This window comes from Helianthus annuus, chromosome 7 (genome assembly GCF_002127325.2).
Source record: "Helianthus annuus cultivar XRQ/B chromosome 7, HanXRQr2.0-SUNRISE, whole genome shotgun sequence".
In the NCBI taxonomy this organism is placed as follows: Eukaryota; Viridiplantae; Streptophyta; class Magnoliopsida; order Asterales; family Asteraceae; genus Helianthus; species Helianthus annuus.
Genome location: NC_035439.2, coordinates 119979342 through 120000340, shown reverse-complemented (window position 1 = coordinate 120000340; position 20999 = coordinate 119979342). Strand labels below are relative to the sequence as shown.

Below are 20999 nucleotides of genomic sequence, written 5' to 3'. Positions count from 1 at the left end.
TTTGTTTGTTTATTATTTATGGTTTGCATCTTTGTGTATGTGAAACAGGATGGAAGAAAACTCAAGAGAGGCTTCACTTCCAATGAACGCCGGTGGTAGTGGTGGTGGCGGCAACGGTGGCGAACTGCTCCAAGATATTGTTGGTGGAGTGTTAGACAACAATATTGACGGCGGTGGTGGTGGTGGCGGCAACGGTGGCGGACTACTCCAAGATATAGTTGGTGGAGTCTTAGACAACAATGACATCAGTGGAGCAAAACCAACGTCACCACTTTTGTTAGACTCACCACCGGAAATGATATATGATGAACCGCGGTGGTCGTGGTATTTTGATTAAAGATGATGCTGATAGGAGAATCTATATATACAATATATAATATTGTGTACGGTATTTTCATTATAATATTGTGTACGGTAATTTCATTGATCATTATCCTCCTATATAATAAAGGAAAAGTTGATAGGCCACGTGTCCTCATATTAAGCCTCCATTCTAATTTAATCCTAGGTGTCAATTCCTCACAATTTTGATTAAAAAAAAAACTCAAACAAAAACACACGCATAAACATAAAGGGAATGTTTTTTGAGTGTGCTTTTGCTGTTTCCCAATTGTGTATTTTATTATTTTATATATTGTGTTCTAATATTTATGAAGTTTTCGATTTCAATTATAGCAATGTTGTTATAAAATAAACTGGGTATTATACATCATAATTGGTCTTCTTTGATTCGAAGAAAAGTTACCATCTATATGCAAACTTTTGTCACCTCAATATGCATGAACGATTTAAAGGCTTAATTTATCTGTAAAAATTTTTAAATATATAAATTATGGATATGTGGTAAAAAAACGGAGTGGGAGGGACGTAAAAGTGGAGTTTTAATAATAAAAAAAAAAACAAGTGCCATTCAAAACTCCGTGTGATCTTAGAGGTGAGATTCCAGGTTCAAACCTGGGCGTAGGAGATTAGTTAGGAATATTTTGGTGTAATTGAATAAAGCAATCGTTGTAATTCAAAAAAAAGATTAAATGATTGAGAAAATATATTTTGAAAACTACGAAACATACGTGTTGAAAGGTGAAAAAATAGGAAGAAGTGCCTCACATAGCTTATGATGTTAAGCCCGGTTGGGTCAAGAATCGGACCTTCCACAAGTCGTATCGAGTGGATTGGACTGCCCCTGGTTTTTTCTTTTTTTACTTTGTGATTGAACTGGCAAATTGTAGACCCAGTTAAATGGATCTTATGGATTGAGTCTGGCCGAACAAACTTGGTTCAATAAATTTATTACACCTTAATAATATATAAACTTCTTACCTTGGGCAATGAGAGATAAGAAAACATTATAAATGAAATGAAACTTTTAATTAAGTAACGTGACACAAGATATATCTTATTGTTAAAAGTAAGTTTAAAAAACTATAAATCTGACTATCTGAGTCCTGGGTTATACAAATTAAAATGATATGATATATGTGTAAATATTTATATTCTTGATAACTTTTATAATTTATAATTGGCTTTATAAGTTATAACATTAACATGATCCTATTTACATTTTTATACTTTTAAACTTTCTTTTGTCGATCAACCGATTTAATTATAGCATAACTTTTTTATATTCTTAGTTATTAAGTTTTATTACGTCAATCTCATTACAAAAGCGGTTGGTTCGATTAGGCTTGTGGGTGTGGGGCGCGTTCCTTGGTCGGCTTGGCCCATCGCGTACTGGCACCCTCCTCCCCCCGGCCTCTCGCCTCACCAATGATATTTGTTGTGCAACTTAGGTAAAAAAAATACACATATATATGTCAGGTATTAAGCTTAATTATCATATAGTTTTTTTGTTGTTTTTATTTCTTTACCATAGGATCTTTTTTAGTGGTACATTAAGAATATAACAACTTTCTGTATGTATTAATATTCAAGTGAGAATACATGACTAATGTCTAACTTAATTATTAACTTATGGATGCATCTTTGGACTGATGTAGCCATTTTTTGTTCAACAATTTCATTCGGTATAGGTGTTAGGAGAAGGGAGGTCTGACTAAGTCTTTTTACTTCGGTGTTGAGAATGATCAAGTCCAATTACTAGATGCCAAATTAAATGATTAAGATATACACGAATATACATACACACAACTAATTAAAATATAATACGAAACTATCTTATGCTTTTGTGAGGAATTTCGGTGTTTATACAATATGGAGCTCCAAACACAGAAAATATGTTTTGGGTAAAAAATACTTAACTTTCCCACCGCATTAGATATTTATAAGTTGAAAGAGTCGCTACAAATAAAAGGGGAGATAACCTTTTCTCTCTCTCTCTTTTTTTTTTTTCAAAATAGTAAAATAAGACATCAATCAATCTTTGATTCCAAAAGCATCATCCATGCTTTTTTATTTCTTTTGCAAATATAAATTTTTAAAAATCAACCGATAACCCGTCAAGCTCATTGGTATATAAACATTCTTACAAAAATATTTCAATTGCATAATAATCTTGATTTGCTGCCGTTTTTGAAATACTTATGTCATTATACCATTGATGTACCCGACAACACCGTTAAATAAGATATTTTTCTGTGAAGTAAATGCCCTAATTTATTCAATTTATGTTTTTTTTGTCTCGGTAAGGCTGTCAAACATGTGTCTTACTATGTGAAGTTATTATTTTATAGACAGATTTTTTTAACACAACCCATTACCCGTGAAACTCACGGGTATATAACCTAGTATGAATATAATGCAAAAGTGTTAAATTTCACTTTTTCTAATTTGACCACTAACTTAAAAAGTGTATCAAGATATTTGACATAAAAATTGTTCATGTTAAAATACTATATTTTATGTGTTACTTAAGTAATAAACATACTATTAAAACGTGCAAAAAATGTCACAATTTTATTGAAATTTACATTTGAAGAAAATTTAACGTGTAAAAAAATTGTTGCAAGGAAATTCCACATAACATATCATTATAATATAGAGAGAGAAACAAGTTAATTTATGATTGTTTTATAACAACAGATTAGCTCAAGCCAGCTAAAAAAATTCTAATTGCATCACTACTCATATTCTCTTACCACTTTGAGAATGCATAAACAAGTTATTTTTAACTCATCTTCTATGTTGTAAATCTCTTTGGATAAAAAAACAAACAATGTTGAACAAGCTTTTTATTATCATAGGCTGAAATAGAAATCGCAACGAAAGCTTACATAGTTAAATTAATCCAAAAGAAACAAAAAAACTAGCATGAACTTATTTAATTTTGAAGTAAAACAACCCTTTGATCGATGTACGAAGCATAAGGATCGACACATGTCCACTTGACTTTCATTTAGCTCTCTAGCCTCCCAGTTGCTCATACACAAAAGTTTCAGCTTCTTCATGTAAATCCCCAAAATCTTCATTGCAAGATCCTCCACCCCCCCGGCCTACAAAACCTTCCGAGCCACTTCTTCATCGCAGCCGCTCGAATATCCACCATCGGGTCATTGGCATAAGCTGAGAGGATGTCATCGTCGTTGACAAATGGCTTTGGTGCTTAGAATGGTCTCGATTACCACATGATATTTGGAGGATATCGAGTCGTAAGTTATGGTTCGAGTGATGCTATGATAAGCTACTGGTTGATTTTTTCACTAATGAATTGAATAACACATTTGAACTTTCCTATGGACACGTACAGTCTAGAAACAGTTGGATTCCAACATTATGGTACCTGTTACATCATGCTATTGTATCATGTCTATATTAAGTCATTAAATAGGTGAAATTTAATTTTTTAAAAGAGGACTTTTCAATTCCTTTCTCTTTCTATCATAGGACTCTTCAATTCCTTTTTCTTTCTATCATAATTTTTCTTTTACTAAAAGATTAAAATTTATATAAATGATAGTAATAATAGTTTTGTAAATTAATACTCATTACTTAGAAAGCTTTAAGATTTAATATTCATGTGAAAAGACCATCTTGGCCCTTTACTAACTTATTGTACCATAAGCATTAAAAAAAAATTCAAAAAAAAATGTCGTGAGTGTAGTTTTGAGCACCACAAGTTTGTTTTTACGGGTACCACAAGTTTGTTTTTACGGGTACCAAGTACCCGTAAAAATAAACTTGTGGTGCTCAAAACTACACTCACGACATATTTTTTTGAATTTTTTTTACAAATGTGTTTATAATACACGCATCTACGTTTATGAAAAAAAATTTGGTCCAACTCGCCCCGGATCAAAAAGTTCTCATGGTTCTTACAACTAGAGGTGGTTTTCATTTTAGCGGTCCCCATAGATAGATATAGATATAGATATAGATGTAAGAGTTAATTACATAGTTAGTCGTGCTTTACACAAAATAACAATCAAAGGTACTAATAGTTTAAAATCACATCCTGAGGTATTTAAACATGTGAGGTTATTAACGTTAATTCCCTGTTAACTATTAGTACCTTAGATTGTTAGTTTGTATACACCACAAGGACTAACTATGTAATTAATACACTCACATGTTAAAAAATAGAAAGTTAGTACCCAAGAATGTAATTTTAAACTATTAGTACCTTAGATTGTTACTTTATGTAAACCACATTAACTATATAATTAACTCTATATATAAAGGTAACCTTCACAATAACTTTTGACCTGTTTCATTTATATGATGAGATTTTAAGAAACTGATAGAGAAATTATTCGGCGACAAAAGTCAACTTTATTGTTGTTATAAAAGCCATTTGGTTACATTCAATCAATCAAAAATGCCAAGACGGATATGCAAACACCATATGATGACGATGTTGATGCCACTCAAAGGTCTACCCGGAGATTGCAGCAAAATAAGATGACAAAAAATCGCAGGCCCGATTACATAATCATCAAATGGCACCAGTTTGACGCCAAACGGGCCACAAGAACCGGTTAGCCAATGGCTATACAGTCCATGTATAGAACCTTGTCGAACGTCAGCTAAAGACAACATCCATATATTATAAAAACAGAAATACAAGCTATATCAGCATTATGACTCTAGAGTTGCAATGTCTTTACCTTGTATGTTTTTACATGGATACACAAAAAGAATAAGATGTTATACCGATGGACCTCATACAAAACACTTCCTCCAAAAATGAGACACAAGAACAATCTAACTACCACAATACCTGACACAAGTTGTAGAATGTCAAACCAAGCCATAACAAGCGACCCCTTCCCATGTTTTATCATTTCCTCCTGGTCTGTCTTTTAACTCTAACAACCCTTCTATTAGACTTGTCCCCTCCACCGCTACCTAACGAGAACCTTCCTCCCGCACTAAACTGTGTTGCCGGAAAAGGACTCTGAGACGGTGCTTGCGCTTGTGGTTGCGGTTGGTTTATTATTGTTTTTTTGTTTTCAGTCTAAGCCTTCTAGTTCCATCCGCTACGACTGCGGGGGAGTATTAGACTATGGGCCCACGGGCTCGGTTAGGTTTCTAGGGTTACTCGTAATCCCTATATATTGTAACGTACTCATTCAATAATAATCATTCAGTCTTTAATAATCTTACAAAATGAACATGATTAAAGAAACACAAATGAACATGATTAAAGAAACGTAAATGAACATAATTTACGAAACACAAACCAACATAAAGTAATATTTTATATAAATTAGTGATTAATTACGATAAACTCCATTGAAAAACCATTTATATTACTAGAAAGCCCAATTACCGATTAGTTGTATTTATCGAGTAGTTAGAAAGTTCCTATTATGTTTATTATTTATATTTATATATTTAAATTGAAACAAGCATAAATGAACAAACATAAACAAATGTAAATAAACATACATAAATGAATGAACATGAACGAACGTTCATGAACATAAATGAACGAACAAAATATGTGTTCATGTTCGTTCATTTAATTAAATGAACAAAAAATTGGGCTCATGTTCTTTAGTTTATTAAACAAACGAACATAAACGAACCTCCCGCCAAACAAGTTCATGAATCTTCGGTTTGTTTACAGGCCTAGATACGAAGTAAGGTTTATCTAACCTTTTGACTTAAAGTTGAAGGACCTCTGTAATACGGTGTGCGTGGAATATCGTATAAAGCAGATCTGCCTCGAGATCTAAAGGTGGTTGAACCATTTTCGCAGGTCTTAATAGCAGCTGTGGTCTTTAGTGTATGTGATGTGGCAGGTGTTTTCGGGAAGGTGGCTGTGTTATTAAGCAACGCTAAATCCTGTCTTGGTGTTTGAGTGAGTGGTCTCAGGGGTAATAGTGATAGTTTGGTAGGCCTACTCCCCATATAGGCCTTTGCCAGCTCAGCAGGTGAAGCAACATCATCTTCAAAGGCCTAGAGACAAGTAGACAACATGATAACGCTGTTTGTTGAAAACATAAACCCTTTTGATAAAAAAATTCTAGAGTAAAATGCCATTTTCGTCCATGAGGTTTGGCGAGTTTTGCGCCTTCCGCTTAAAAGGTTTATAATCTTGCCATTTTCATGCGGTTCGTTTACTTCATCCAGTTTTCTCTGTTCAGTCAGGGGTATTTTCGTCTTTTTGTTAACTTTAAGGGAAATTCGTTTTTTTAATACTTGTATATTATGCTAAATAAGTGAAAAGACCGGATTGCCCTTTAAGTTAACAAAAAAGACAGAAATGCCCCTGACTTAACAGAGAAAAATGGATGGAGTTAACGAGCCGAATGAAAATGACAAGATTTCAATCCTTTTGTGTCCAGATGCGAAAAAACAAACCTTCGAACGAAGATCGCAAAACTGGCCAAACCTCAGAGACGAAAATGGCATTTTACTCAAAATCTAACTACAGACAAGATTTTTAAGATTAAAACAGAAGAAACCAAAAAAACTTGAACAAAAGCATACAACTTACTCTAGAATTGACAACAGGTGTTAAAATGGCAACATCTAAGTTCCTGATTTCCCTCTCTTCCACATGTTTGTTCAATGTGCAACTTGCAAATGCATCAGGTTTTACAACTTGATACGATGTACTAGGAAGCTTTGCTTTATCCCCTTCAACAACATTTGACTCTGTCGTTCTCGAATGCAACAATGCTATCAAACGCTCAATTTCGGATCTGTAAGTGGTGTACTATATCTATCAGTAATAGAAAACATATCATAGCAATGTTTGACAAGTGGCCGAAAAAACGAACCTAGTAAAAGTCTTTTGTTTAAGCATATTCTCGAGATCTGATGTCATTCCCACCTTCATTGGTGTTCGGTTGAACTACTCCAGTGAGATTCTTTGATGCAGACTGTCAAAATTAAGTGAATCATGTTTGTGATGATGCAAAATTTTTAATTAAAAAAGGGTAATACAAACAGTAATAAACTTACATTTGGAACTGCTTCCTGAGACACATTCCTTGGTTCTTCAACAGTCCCTAGTAAAGAAGCTTTAGTGAGGAATGTGGAAGAAATTATAACAAATTTTTACATAAATAAAACATGTAAAAAAAGGAGTAGACCACAACTGATTCACATAACTTTGTATTTAAGAAAAAGAGTTAAATGCCATTTTAGTCCCTGTAGTTTGGGTCATTTTGCCAGTTTAGTCCAAAGGTTTCATTTTTCACCTGTGGGTCCAAAAAGGTTTCACTGTTGCCATTTTCGTCCACTGGGTTAACTTCATCCATTTTTTCTGTTAATGAGAAGGCCAATTCGGTCATTTTATATGACTAAATTACTCTTCTAGTTAACAGAATTACAAATAAAATGACCGAATTCGCCTTCTCGTTAACAAAATAAATGGATGAAGTAAACCCAGTGGACTAAAATGGCAACGGTGAAACCTTTTTGGACCCACAGGTGAAAAATGAAACCTTTGGACTAAACTGGCAAAATGACCCAAACCACAGGGACTAAAATGGCATTTAACTCTAAGAAAAAAGTACTAATGAAGCTTAAAATAAAAAAGGCGATGGGTTAAAAATACAACACATAGCAAATCACATACTCATGTCTTAGACCACCCGTAGTGGAGCGGTTTAAAAAAAACGCCAAATAACGCCCCGGAGCCATTACATCCGGCGTTTTCCGGCGTTTTATTTGACAAAAATTGATTCCGGCGTTATAAAAAAAAACGCTGAAGTGGTCAACTCAAAATTGCATGTGGCCAATGGGAGTGGTCCAAGTGTAAGCTTCATTTTCTTATTTTTTTTTTATCCTTTTCTCTATAAAAAAAATATTTGTTTAATAATTGGAAGGGGCGTTATTGGGCATTATTCCCACTACGGCACTTTTGCAATAACCCCCAATAATGCCCCATGCTGACTGGACTGCCACGTGTCGCAAAACGCCCCATGGTGGGGGCAATATTAAGCTAAACCACTACACATGGTCTTATAAGACCACCCGTAGTGGGGCATTATTTTCAAACCCCCCCCCCCCAATTACATAGGGCGTTTTTGGGCATTATTTTTGAAAAAAATGGATTGGCGTTTTTAAAACAACGCTCAAATTGGAAGAGAACATGTTGACTGGCCAATGGGAGTGGTCCACTAGTAGTTTCTTTTTTTTAACCTCCTCTCTATAAAAAAAATTGTTTAATAATTGGAATGGGCGTTATTGGGCATTATTCCCACTACGCCACTTTTACAATAACGCCCAATAATGCCCTATGCTGACTGGACTGCCACGTGTCGCAAAACGCCCCATGGTGGGGGCATTATTGAGCTAAACCACTACACATGGTCTAAGCATATTTGTTTAGCAATTACTGATTCGGTGGCAACTATACATACAATATCTTAATTGTACATTTAATTATAAATTATTATTTCAAGACATGACCACCACACTCGTATGTGCCTGTAAAGTGTAAACTATATATTTACTTGTGTCACTCTAACAAAACTGGCATAAAAATATTGTTGCGATGCTAGTCATCTTGTTTTAGAAAAGCATGACTCGCTCCAAGGCGTATAAGACCCAAACACTGAGATGGTGTGCATCATGTATGCGAAGCATTGCTCTATATTGAACCAAATAAGCTTTATTTACATCTAGAAGCTAAGTCTCTCAACTGTTTTACAGATCAACCGTCTTATCAGGCAAACCTTTGACATTTCATAATTTCTTCATCCCTTTGGTTGTTCTTACATATCAGTCTCTTACAAACCCTAACTTTAACCAGTCTTGACACAGAAGTACATGAGGCATAGCCTCAAGACCCTGAAGCGCTTTCCTAGTCGTCTTTTCCAGTAACCCGACTTATCAAAAACCTGTGTTAGCAACTACTTCATTTGCCAGTCTGTCAATTTTATGTCTAAAGAAATCTTGCGAAAAAAGACCATAAGAGACACAAACTAGAACCATACAATCATCATTTATACTGCAAAGTGAAATATACATATTACATATATGAAACAAAAACTGAGCAATGTGATGCCAGGCCGGATGGTTGTTCTTACATATCAGTCTCTTACTACCGCACATAGTCCGGATCATAAAAGGAAAGGATTTCTGTAAATCGTTTTAGGCGGCAAGGTTTGAAGGAAAAAAAAGAAAGTCTGAAATACCGCATAATATTAATTAGTTCCCTTATATGGTTGGATGTGGCATGTCCGGCCGGATGGTTGAGAGATCCTTTGTTATGTATGAGGTCGCGAGGTTTGAAGGAAAAAAAAAGAAAGTCTGAAGCTACTGCAGAATTTTGGGACGAAATTCCAAATCAACAGGGGAATGATGTGACACCCCAGGAAAATCAGGAAAACAACGCAACTTAACTAGCTTCCTCAGTAACCACGCGCTAAATTTCAGGACGAAATTCTCTTAACAGGGGGAGAATGTGACAACCCTCAAAATCCCATGTATTCCGTACAATTCATTAATGATAATTAAAGTGTTTGACGACTGTGTGAAATTACTTAACTGCTTTCTGATATCTGTGTTATACTTACATGTATTTGTTAACATACTAGTAGGATACAGAAAAGTTACTAAATAGTCCGGTATGCCTTCCTGAGTGTTAAAAATTAAAAACGTTGCAAAAATATATATGTAGGACGCTTTACAGATTAATTAAGCAGTTTAACGGAACAGTATCCGACCAAACAACCGGACATTACCCGGGACACCAAATATTTGTCAAATACATTGTGTAATTATTTTTGGCTAGTCATGGTCCCGTATGCCATAACACCCGCTAGAAATCAATTCACTAACATATAAAATCTAGTCTAACTATTATTTACCACTTTGGTCACAATGTTACATTAAGACCCCCCCCCAACGATTCTAGTCCCTCATGGACCCCCCCATATCAAACATCCATACTTCAAATATTTGCTTTGATTATATTGCCATATTTTATTAGATTATTACTTGTGATAGTAACCAAGATATATGAATGAATCTTTAAAAAGCATGGATCATAGATTGTTCATCATTCCATAGAAATCATTCTCACTCCACTTCTCTCTCTCTCTCCATTCGGTTTACTACAACTGAATCCACCACCATCACCCTTACACCTTCATCTTATTCATTTACATATTCCATACAAAGCTTCAAAGTGAGCCATGGAGGTTACATCTTGAAGGACTTTTCAAAGGAGCTTGTTTCAAGTCTTTTAACCATCTTCTCCTTACCAACTTTGCACTAGATTCTACCCTAGCTATAAGCTAGTAGTAAGTCTCTTGTTACACTCTTGTTAATCTTGTTTCTATGATCAAAGGGTGTAGTATGTTTAAAATCACTAAAGTGTCAAGAACAAATAGATAAATATAAAAGTTTACTTATGATTGATACATAAAGATGAAAACTTGTTGGTTTAAGGGTGGTTAATGTATATATGATGTTTGATCGTCAAACTTTTGATAAGCCCGTTGTTCGGACACTTGTTAATACGTTTTAGTAACATTTAAACCACAAAACAGCAAGCTGAGTAATGATTTCAGCCGACTTCATCAGGCTGTAACAGGACCATAACTTAACGAAAAATGTACTTTCTGAAGACTAGATTTAGGTGTTATAAAATACGGTTCTAATGGCACCGGAATCGTAATTTTTGGACTTCGTTTACTATTTTTAAAGAACCGATTCGTAACAGCAGCTTAGGCTGAGTTTTTACAGCAATAAATGAGTGTTGTATTTTCTGTTGTAACTTGTATTTCGTGTAGAATCAGACCATGAGATTTGTACAGTAGATGACAACCGATGCATTTGTAATTACCCCACTGGAATTTCGTAAATCGGACACTCGACGAATTTTTAATAAATTGTTCCGTGGACTGTGGTCAGAAATGCATAAATCTGAGTTCAGTCCAGAATATGATTTTTTATAAAATATTGGTAGTGAACCGGACCCCGATATTTTTACACAATAAAATATGGAACGTTTAAGACATCCTGTAAAAATTTGGGAATTTTTGGAATAATTTAACTATTTTATTAAAATGTCCAAAACAGCCGGTTTTGAATATAAATGCTGAATTGAGATAAGTTGTGACTTGCGTGTCTAAATGTCGAGTATGCTATCCGTGAATGATCTAACATGTTATATATGTTATGTGCATTATCGTATGTTTGATTTTGAGTGGGGAATGGATGGGAAACTTAGATGGGCATAAACCGTTAAAACGATGCATGTTGTGTGATAGATACGTGTAGGAACTTTGTGTTCTATTTGAAAGCCACTAAATGACTAACTGGTAAATTATAGTAGGATGTGATTGACCGACCTTGACTGTTAGCTATATTTGAGAATCTAACCGAGCAAGCCGAGGTGAGTTGACACACTTTCTAAGGCATGGGATTCCCGGTGGTTTGGGAATGGGTTAAAGAACTTAAAATTGAATCTACATATTCCTCCTTGGGTAGGATATGTACGGCCATCCTCCTTGGGTAGGATGCCAATATTATTCCTGCGTATTCTCCTTGGGGAGAACTACGTACGTTCGTCCTCCTTGGGTAGGACAACAACCTTAAAACTTACTAGACAAAACTCTATCATTAAGTCCCTCATTTTATATCGACTTAATCGCCGAGGCCAATGGCGAGCGGGTCATTAGTTAATAGCGCTATTAGGTTTAACAAAACTCACACCGTGCCAGTCGGACGGGCGTGTACTAATGGACTATGGCAAACCATCAGTGATGATAGACACTGATGTAGGGCACAACTTACTTGCGTAGTAGTCGATATCATACGGTCTAGTGGTTCACATGGGGAAGCCCCCACTAATCATGGAAATGGTTTGGGTAATAAAGAATGAACTGGTTAATCTTACTTTCAACTACGGGGTAACCCCCACGGCAATTACGCCAACGAAAGACAAACCACGTTTTCAGAAACAACTTAAAACTAAACAACTAAACGTGAACTCACTCAACTTTGTTGTTGACTCGTTGTTACATGCCTTACAGGTCGTTAAATGCTTGGAGCTTGCACGAGGAAGGAGTCGTTGTGGGATACGGACTGTCATGTTCCGTAATAAACACTTAATCCTTATGAACTTATTAAATCTACGTTTTGGATTTTAAACTTATGGACTATGAACTTATATTTTGGTATCACGTATTATGCTTCCGCTGTTTAATTTAAAACTTGGTTAACTGGCTTTTGGTCACCAATTGTATTGTGGTTGGTTTTATTTACTTAAATACGCTGTTCAATATGATCGGTGGCTCGATCCTGGTCATGTCACGCCTCCAAGCGGTGGTACTCCGCATGGTGGATTTTGGGGGTGTGACAGATAAGACCTTGATCATAATATTTGTTTAGGAAAAACTTGTTTTCATGAATGCACCACATAGCACCTTGTTTCACATAGAATTTCACATAGTATAACATGAATAAAGTGACATGAATTTTCACATAGGGTAACCTGTATGGTGAAGGCATAATAAATTTAATTTGCTTACGAAAGAGTATCATTAATTGTTTTAGATTGCGACAATAGTGCGAAATGTGTCTCCTAGCTAGAACTTAATGAAATGCTCAAACGTAAAACACATAATAATTGAGATAACATAAAAAGAGATTTAACGTAAAATATGGATTGTCACGGAACGTAACATACGACAATTCCAAAGTGAATCAAAGTCCTTTTCGAATTAAGGAAACGTGCTTTGGCCTATTAGACAGATACTCTCATCGAGAAGCGACTAACGGTATTTGTCCTTCCAGTTACTACACGTCCTTAATCGATTAGGAAAATCGAAACTTTGGCGAGATTGAAAATCAAAGAGTGGGACTAGTTAAACAAGATGCGAGTATCACCTCTAACTTGATAACATCGTACCCTAACATGGTTGGTACTTATCCTAAGATAAGGGTCCACTGGAATATGAAATGGAAAACTCCCATCAAGGTTTGGATATCACTCCTAACTTGAGGGTAGATTTCGTGAAAAAATCAAAGTATAGCTGAGTGAAAATCATCACCAAGTGTGGGAATCACCCCTATCTTGATGAATCATTTCGATTGTGTTGTAAGAGTGTCTTCAAAGCCTCCAAGTGTGTATTGTGTTAGCCTTAGGGAAGGCATGCATATTAAGAGTCCAAAAGAAAGTAGAGGGAAGCAAAGAAGATAGAAGGGAAGTTGTTTTAAGCAACACATAGTGAAAAAGCTCCTAAACTATAGACTAGGCAAGGCATTCCTAATTCCCTATAGTTATGGCTCTGATACCAATCTGGTATCAGAGTACTCCTACTATAGACTAGGGAAAAGTATGGCAATCCTACCTAATTCCCTATAGTTATGGCTCTGATACCAATCTGTCACACCCCAACCGATGGCGGAAACATCGGGATGAGACGAACAAATTGCTCAAAACAACATAACACTAAATGTGACAATATAAATTAAATCATTTTATTAAATTCTAAAGTAGGGTACATTGTCTCAAATAAATAAACAAACATAAATTCAATCATTAACTAAAATGCTAAAATGGGTTTCTAAAGCCATCCTAGCTTGTTTCTTGATTCTTGAACATTCAACCTGCAATATGTATTAAAATAAAGTCAACAAAAGCATGTTGGCGAGTATACAAGTTTTCATACATAGCATAATACGTGTTTAAAATGTTGCTCATATCCAAATGTGAAATACAATATCATATTGAAAGTATATACTCGAAACGATGTTACTCTATGTGTCCAAACCAAAGTTTAACGCAATTAAAGTGTCCAACCCAAAAGTGTATGGGTGGTTTTAACATAGTTTAACCTAACAATACTCGTTAATATAACGAGAGGGGCGTTTCTCAACCTATAGCGCTACCATTGTTAGGGGAGGCTTGTACGAAGTTAATGAACACATAGTCATGAATGTTTACATTAGCATAACATGTCTAACATGATTAATATGTATCACATAGGGTAAAGATAGAGTGTGCGTAAAATGTTTGATGTGATTGTGATGTTTGATATAGAATACATATTGCACCCAAAAGTGGAAAATAGAAAATGGGTCATGTATACTCACCTTAGTTTGCGTTGCGTTTCTTGGTAAGAGATTAAGAGAAAGAGTTGTCCAAGAGATTTGTAACGAGCGCAAGAGATCACCCTATTTGATTTTAAGTATATGTTAAGAACAATGCTTAAAATGATGATGGGGATTAATAATAATGTGCAGATTATTAATTTGTTAAATAATAGTATTTTAATAGTACTCGATGCAAATATGGTAATAATAGTATGAATAATAATAAAAATGTAATAATAATAATAATGATAATAAAATGATATTCTTAATGTTAATATTTACTGATATTAAGAACAATAAATATAATATTAGAAATAACAATAATAATATAACTAATTTTATAATACTTGAATTTATTTTGTTATTAATAATAGTAAATGGTTTTTATCTTAATAATGATAATAATTTATATTATAAATAATTGAATTCATATTAAATATATTAAATACAGATAACAATTTAATATAATAATTACCGAATTTTGATTAAATATCGGATTATAATTATATAATTTCTGAATTTATATCAATTAGCTTTATATAATCTATTTTTTTATAATACTAATAGATGCTGAATTTTTAACTAATTAAATAGTATTTACTGAATTTTTTATTAATTATATAAATAATAACTGATTTTGTATTAACATTAATATTAATAATAACAATACTGATTTATATTAATAATAATATTAACAATAATACTGATTATATATCAACAAGAATATTAATAATAATAGTTATAATAATAGTAAAAATAATAGTTGAATTTATACATTAATAATAATGATAATAAAAATTCTGATTAATATATATATTAATAATAATAATAATAATTCTGATAATTAATAGTATTATAATTTTGATATTTATTTAATGATAATAATAATAATAATAATAATAAAATAAGAATAAAAGAAATGAAGGGGGTTCATCACCTTCCCCTCTAATCGACTGTATATGTTTCTTTCTTTCTTTTTTTTTTTCAAACTTGTGTTTAGAGGATTATTATGATAAAAAGGTTAATAACAATGCTCACGGGACATTAACAAGGGTAATTGGATAGCAAGTATTATACCGAATCGAGTCAAGTCGAGTCCGTCGAAAGCTCCGGTAAGTTCTTCTCTTAAGACCGAACAAGAACAAGGATCCGGTCGCTGTTAGTATCGTCTGTATTAATCACGAATACCATTACTCGAAACCGAAATAAAAAGAAAGAAAGATAGACAGGAACGAATACCGAATCGTTGGACATGAATCCTTGTCGTGCTTCGGATGTCTCCGGCAACGAGTAGCTTTCTCCGGCAAGAGTTTCGAGCTGTGAAGGTGTGAGATATTTTCGAGAATGATATGAGGGTGTCGAGCAGTGACGAAGGGTTTCGGTATTTATAGCCGTTCGGATGTCTCGTATTTGCGGAAACGAAATCATGTATGAATGGTAATGGACGTGTGTTTGGAAATAATTGATAAACCGGTATTTGGAATGATTTTACTACCGCACATAGTCCGGATCATAAAAGGAAAGGATTTCTGTAAATCGTTTTAGACGGCAAGGTTTGAAGGAAAAAAAAGAAAGTCTGAAATACCGCATAATATTAATTAGTTCCCTTATATGGTTGGATGTGGCATGCCCGGCCGGATGGTTGAGAGATCCTTTGTTATGCACGTGGTTTCCTTTGGTAATTATTGACCTGGTTAGACTTAACCAGGTTAAGTCCATTGTTACAAAGGATTAGCTAACCAAGTTAGTTTAAACTAACTAAAATTCATTAAAATCCCTTTTTATTTATTTACAATACTAATTTATTTAATTAATTAATTTATTTAATTATTATAAATACTATATTTAGTTATTTAACTAATATATATAATTATAATTATTTGATTTAGCCCAGATTTCTGGAAATTTACCGAATTAACGTACGAATTCCCGATTTTTGTCTAGTCTAGGGTAATCTCTTGATAATACTTGATTTAAGAGTTGGGATTTGGAATATCTTTCAATCGTTTTTACGTGTTTGACATAGTTTAACGTGTAATAACATAACATAGTATTAAAACAAGCATATGATCAAAACGATGTATTTTTCATTATGATCCAAGTCTCAAAATACAAAATAGGGTAAAGTGAGAGTATACTGACTGAAATTAGAAAGTTTAATACGACTTTCTCACGGGACATTAACCACTTTCGAACCTCTTTGACGGAAAAAACATTGTCCGAGTCACTGTTCCAATGCTACATATCCTTGTCTCCATTCAACACATAAGTCGTGAGCTTCCTATGCAATTCCACTAGCTCTTGAATTTCATCAGTGGACCTTGGATAAGCTTTCCAACTCCATGAGATAGCATTATGATGACCATCCATCCCCAATCTCTCCGCCACCACACACCATTTATTTGTCAGATGAGACCCTCATAGTTCCTCTCAAAGAGCTCACAATCGACGACAAGCTGCGATTCGTTGAGGAACCAGTAGAGATTACGGATCAAGACGTTAAGATTCTCAAGCACACCATAATACCTCTCGTCCGAGTTCGTTGGAATTCCCGTCGTGGCCCAGAGTATACCTGGGAATGAGAAGACCAAATGAAACTCAAGTATACCCAGCTGTTTAAGAAAAGAGCAAACACTACTGAGACTGAAGCTACTGCAGAATTTTGGGACGAAATTCCAAATCAACAAGGGAATGATGTGACACCCCAGGAAAATCAGGAAAACAACGCAACTTAACTAGCTTCCTCAGTAACCACGCGCTAAATTTCGGGTCGAAATTCTCTTAACAGGGGGAGAATGTGACAACCCTCAAAATCCCATGTATTCCGTACAATTCATTAATGATAATTAAAGTGTTTGACGACTGTGTGGAATTACTTAACTGCTTTCTGATATCTGTGTTATACTTACATGTATTTGTTAACATACTAGTAGGATACAGAAAAGTTACTAAATAGTCCGGTATGCCTTCCTGAGTGTTAAAAATTAAAAACGTTGCAAAAATATATATGTAGGACGCTTTACGGATTAATTAAGCAGTTTAACGGAACAGTATCTGACCAAACAACCGGACATTACCCGGGACACCAAATATTTGTCAAATACATTGTGTAATTATTTTTTGGCTAGTCATGGTCCCCGTATGCCATAACACCCGCTAGAAATCAATTCACTAACATATAAAATCTAGTCTAACTATTATTTACCACTTTGGTCACAATGTTACATTAAGACCCCCCCCCCCCAACGATTCTAGTCCCTCATGGACCCCACCATATCAAACATCCATACTTCAAATATTTGCTTTGATTATATTGCCATATTTTATTAGATTATTACTTGTGATAGTAACCAAGATATGTGAATGAATCTTTAAAAAGCATGGATCATAGATTGTTCATCATTCCATAGAAATCATTCTCACTCCACTTCTCTCTCTCTCTCTCCATTCGGTTTACTACAACTGAATCCACCACCATCACCCTTACACCTTCATCTTATTCATTTACATATTCCATACAAAGCTTCAAAGTGAGCCATGGAGGTTACATCTTGAAGGACTTTTCAAAGGAGCTTGTTTCAAGTCTTTTAACCATCTTCTCCTTACCAACTTTGCACTAGATTCTACCCTAGCTATAAGCTAGTAGTAAGTCTCTTGTTACACTCTTGTTAATCTTGTTTCTATGATCAAAGGGTGTAGTATGTTTAAAATCACTAAAGTGTCAAGAACAAATAGATAAATATAAAAGTTTACTTATGATTGATACATAAATATGAAAACTTGTTGGTTTAAGGGTGGTTAATGTATATATGATGTTTGATCATCAAACTTTTGATAAGCCCGTTGTTCGGACACTTGTTAATACGTTTTAGTAACATTTAAACCACAAAACAGCAAGCTGAGTAATGATTTCAGCCGACTTCATCAGGCTGTAACAGGACCATAACTTAACGAAAAATGTATTTTCTGAAGACTAGATTTAGGTGTTATAAAATACGGTTCTAATGGCACCGGAATCGTAATTTTTGGACTTCGTTTACTATTTTTAAAGAACCGATTCGTAACAGCAGCTTAGGCTGAGTTTTTACAGCAATAAATAAGTGTTGTATTTTCTGTTGTAACTTGTATTTCGTGTAGAATCAGACCATGAGATTTGTACAGTAGATGACAACCGATGCATTTGTAATTACCCCACTGGAATTTCGTAAATCGGACACTCGATGAATTTTTAATAAATTGTTCCGTGGACTGTGGTCAGAAATGCATAAATCTGAGTTCAGTCTGGAATATGATTTTTTATAAAATATTGGTAGTGAACCGGACCTCGATATTTTTGCACAATAAGATATGGAACGTTTAAGACATCCTGTAAAAATTTGGGAATTTTTGGAATAATTTAACTATTTTATTAAAATGTCCAAAAACAGCCGGTTTTGAATATAAATGCTGAATTGAGATAAGTTGTGACTTGCGTGTCTAAATGTCGAGTATGCTATCCGTGAATGATCTAACATGTTATATATGTTATGTGCATTATCGTATGTTTGATTTTGAGTGGGGAATGGATGGGAAACTTAGATGGGCATAAACCGTTAAAACGATGCATGTTGTGTGATAGATACGTGTAGGAACTTTGTGTTCTATTTGAAAGCCACTAAATGACTAACTGGTAAATTATATTAGGATGTGATTGACCGACCTTGACTGTTAGCTATATTTGAGAATCTAACCGAGCAAGCCGAGGTGAGTTGACACACTTTCTAAGGCATGGGATTCCCGGTGGTTTGGGAATGGGTTAAAGAACTTAAAATTGAATCTACATATTCCTCCTTGGGTAGGATATGTACGGCCATCCTCCTTGGGTAGGATGCCAATATTATTCCCGCGTATTCTCCTTGGGGAGAACTACGTACGTTCGTCCTCCTTGGGTAGGACAACAACCTTAAAACTTACTAGACAAAACTCTATCATTAAGTCCCTCATTTTATATCGACTTAATCGCCGAGGCCAATGGCGAGCGGGTCATTAGTTAATAGCGCTATTAGGTTTAACAAACCTCACACCGTGCCAGTCGGACGGGCGTGTACTAATGGACTATGGCAAACCATCAGTGATGATAGACACTGATGTAGGGCACAACTTACTTGCGTAGTAGTCGATATCATACGGTCTAGTGGTTCACATGGGGAAGCCCCCACTAATCATGGAAATGGTTTGGGTAATAAAGAATGAACTGGTTAATCTTACTTTCAACTACGGGGTAACCCCCACGGCAATTACGCCAACGAAAGACAAACCACGTTTTCAGAAACAACTTAAAACTAAACAACTAAACGTGAACTCACTCAACTTTGTTGTTGACTCGTTGTTACATGCCTTACAGGTCGTTAAATGCTTGGAGCTTGCACGAGGAAGGAGTCGTTGTGGGATACGGACTGTCATGTTCCGTAATAAACACTTAATCCTTATGAACTTATTAAATCTATGTTTTGGATTTTAAACTTATGGACTATGAACTTATATTTTGGTATCACGTATTATGCTTCCGCTGTTTAATTTAAAACTTGGTTAACTGGCTTTTGGTCACCAATTGTATTGTGGTTGGTTTTATTTACTTAAATACGTTGTTCAATATGATTGGTGGCTCGATCCTGGTCAGGTCACGCCTCCAAGTGGTGGTACTCCGCATGGTGGATTTTGGGGGTGTGACAGATAAGACCTTGATCATAATGTTTGTTTAGGTAAAACTTGTTTTCATGAATGCACCACATAGCACCTTGTTTCACATAGAATTTCACATAGTATAACATGAATAAAGTGACATGAATTTTCACATAGGGTAACCTGTATGGTGAAGGCATAATAAATTTAATTTGTTTACGAAAGAGTATCATTAATTGTTTTAGATTGCGACAATAGTGCGAAATGTGTCTCCTAGCTAGAAATGAATGAAATGCTCAAACGTAAAACACATAATAATTGAGATAACATAAAAAGAGATTTAACGTAAAATATGGATTGTCACGGAACGTAACATGTGACAATTCCAAAGTGAATCAAAGTCCTTTTCGAATTAAGGAAACGTGCTTTGGCCTATTAGACAGATACTCTCATCGAGAAGCGACTAACGGTATTTGTCCTTCCAGTTACTACACGTCCTTAATCGATTGGGAAAATCGAAACTTTGGCGAGATTGAAAATCAAAGAGTGGGACTAGTTAAACAAGATGCGAGTATCACCTCTAACTTGATAACATCGTACCCTAACGTGGTTGGTACTTATCCTAAGATAAGGGTCCACTGGAATATGAAATGGAAAACTCCCATCAAGGTTTGGATATCACTCCTAACTTGAGGGTAGATTTCGTGAAAAAATCAAAGTATAGCTGAGTGAAAATCATCACCAAGTGTGGGAATCACCCCTATCTTGATGAATCATTTCGATTGTGTTGTAAGAGTGTCTTCAAAGCCTCCAAGTGTGTATTGTGTTAGCCTTAGGGAAGGCATGCATATTAAGAGTCCAAAAGAAAGTAGAGA

At 34.8% G+C, this 20999-nt stretch overlaps 1 protein-coding gene across 1 annotated transcript in view; it reads left to right on the top strand.

Moving 5' to 3' along the window:
* Positions 1-16: 16 nt before the first annotated feature.
* Positions 17-20999, top strand: part of LOC110866807 (calpain small subunit 1-like) — a 28088-nt gene continuing 7105 nt past the window's right edge. The window contains exon 1 of the mRNA XM_022115954.2: positions 17-182. Coding sequence (XP_021971646.2) covers positions 50-182 — 133 coding nt within the window. The 5' untranslated portion in view covers positions 17-49. The remainder of the gene's footprint in view (positions 183-20999) is intronic.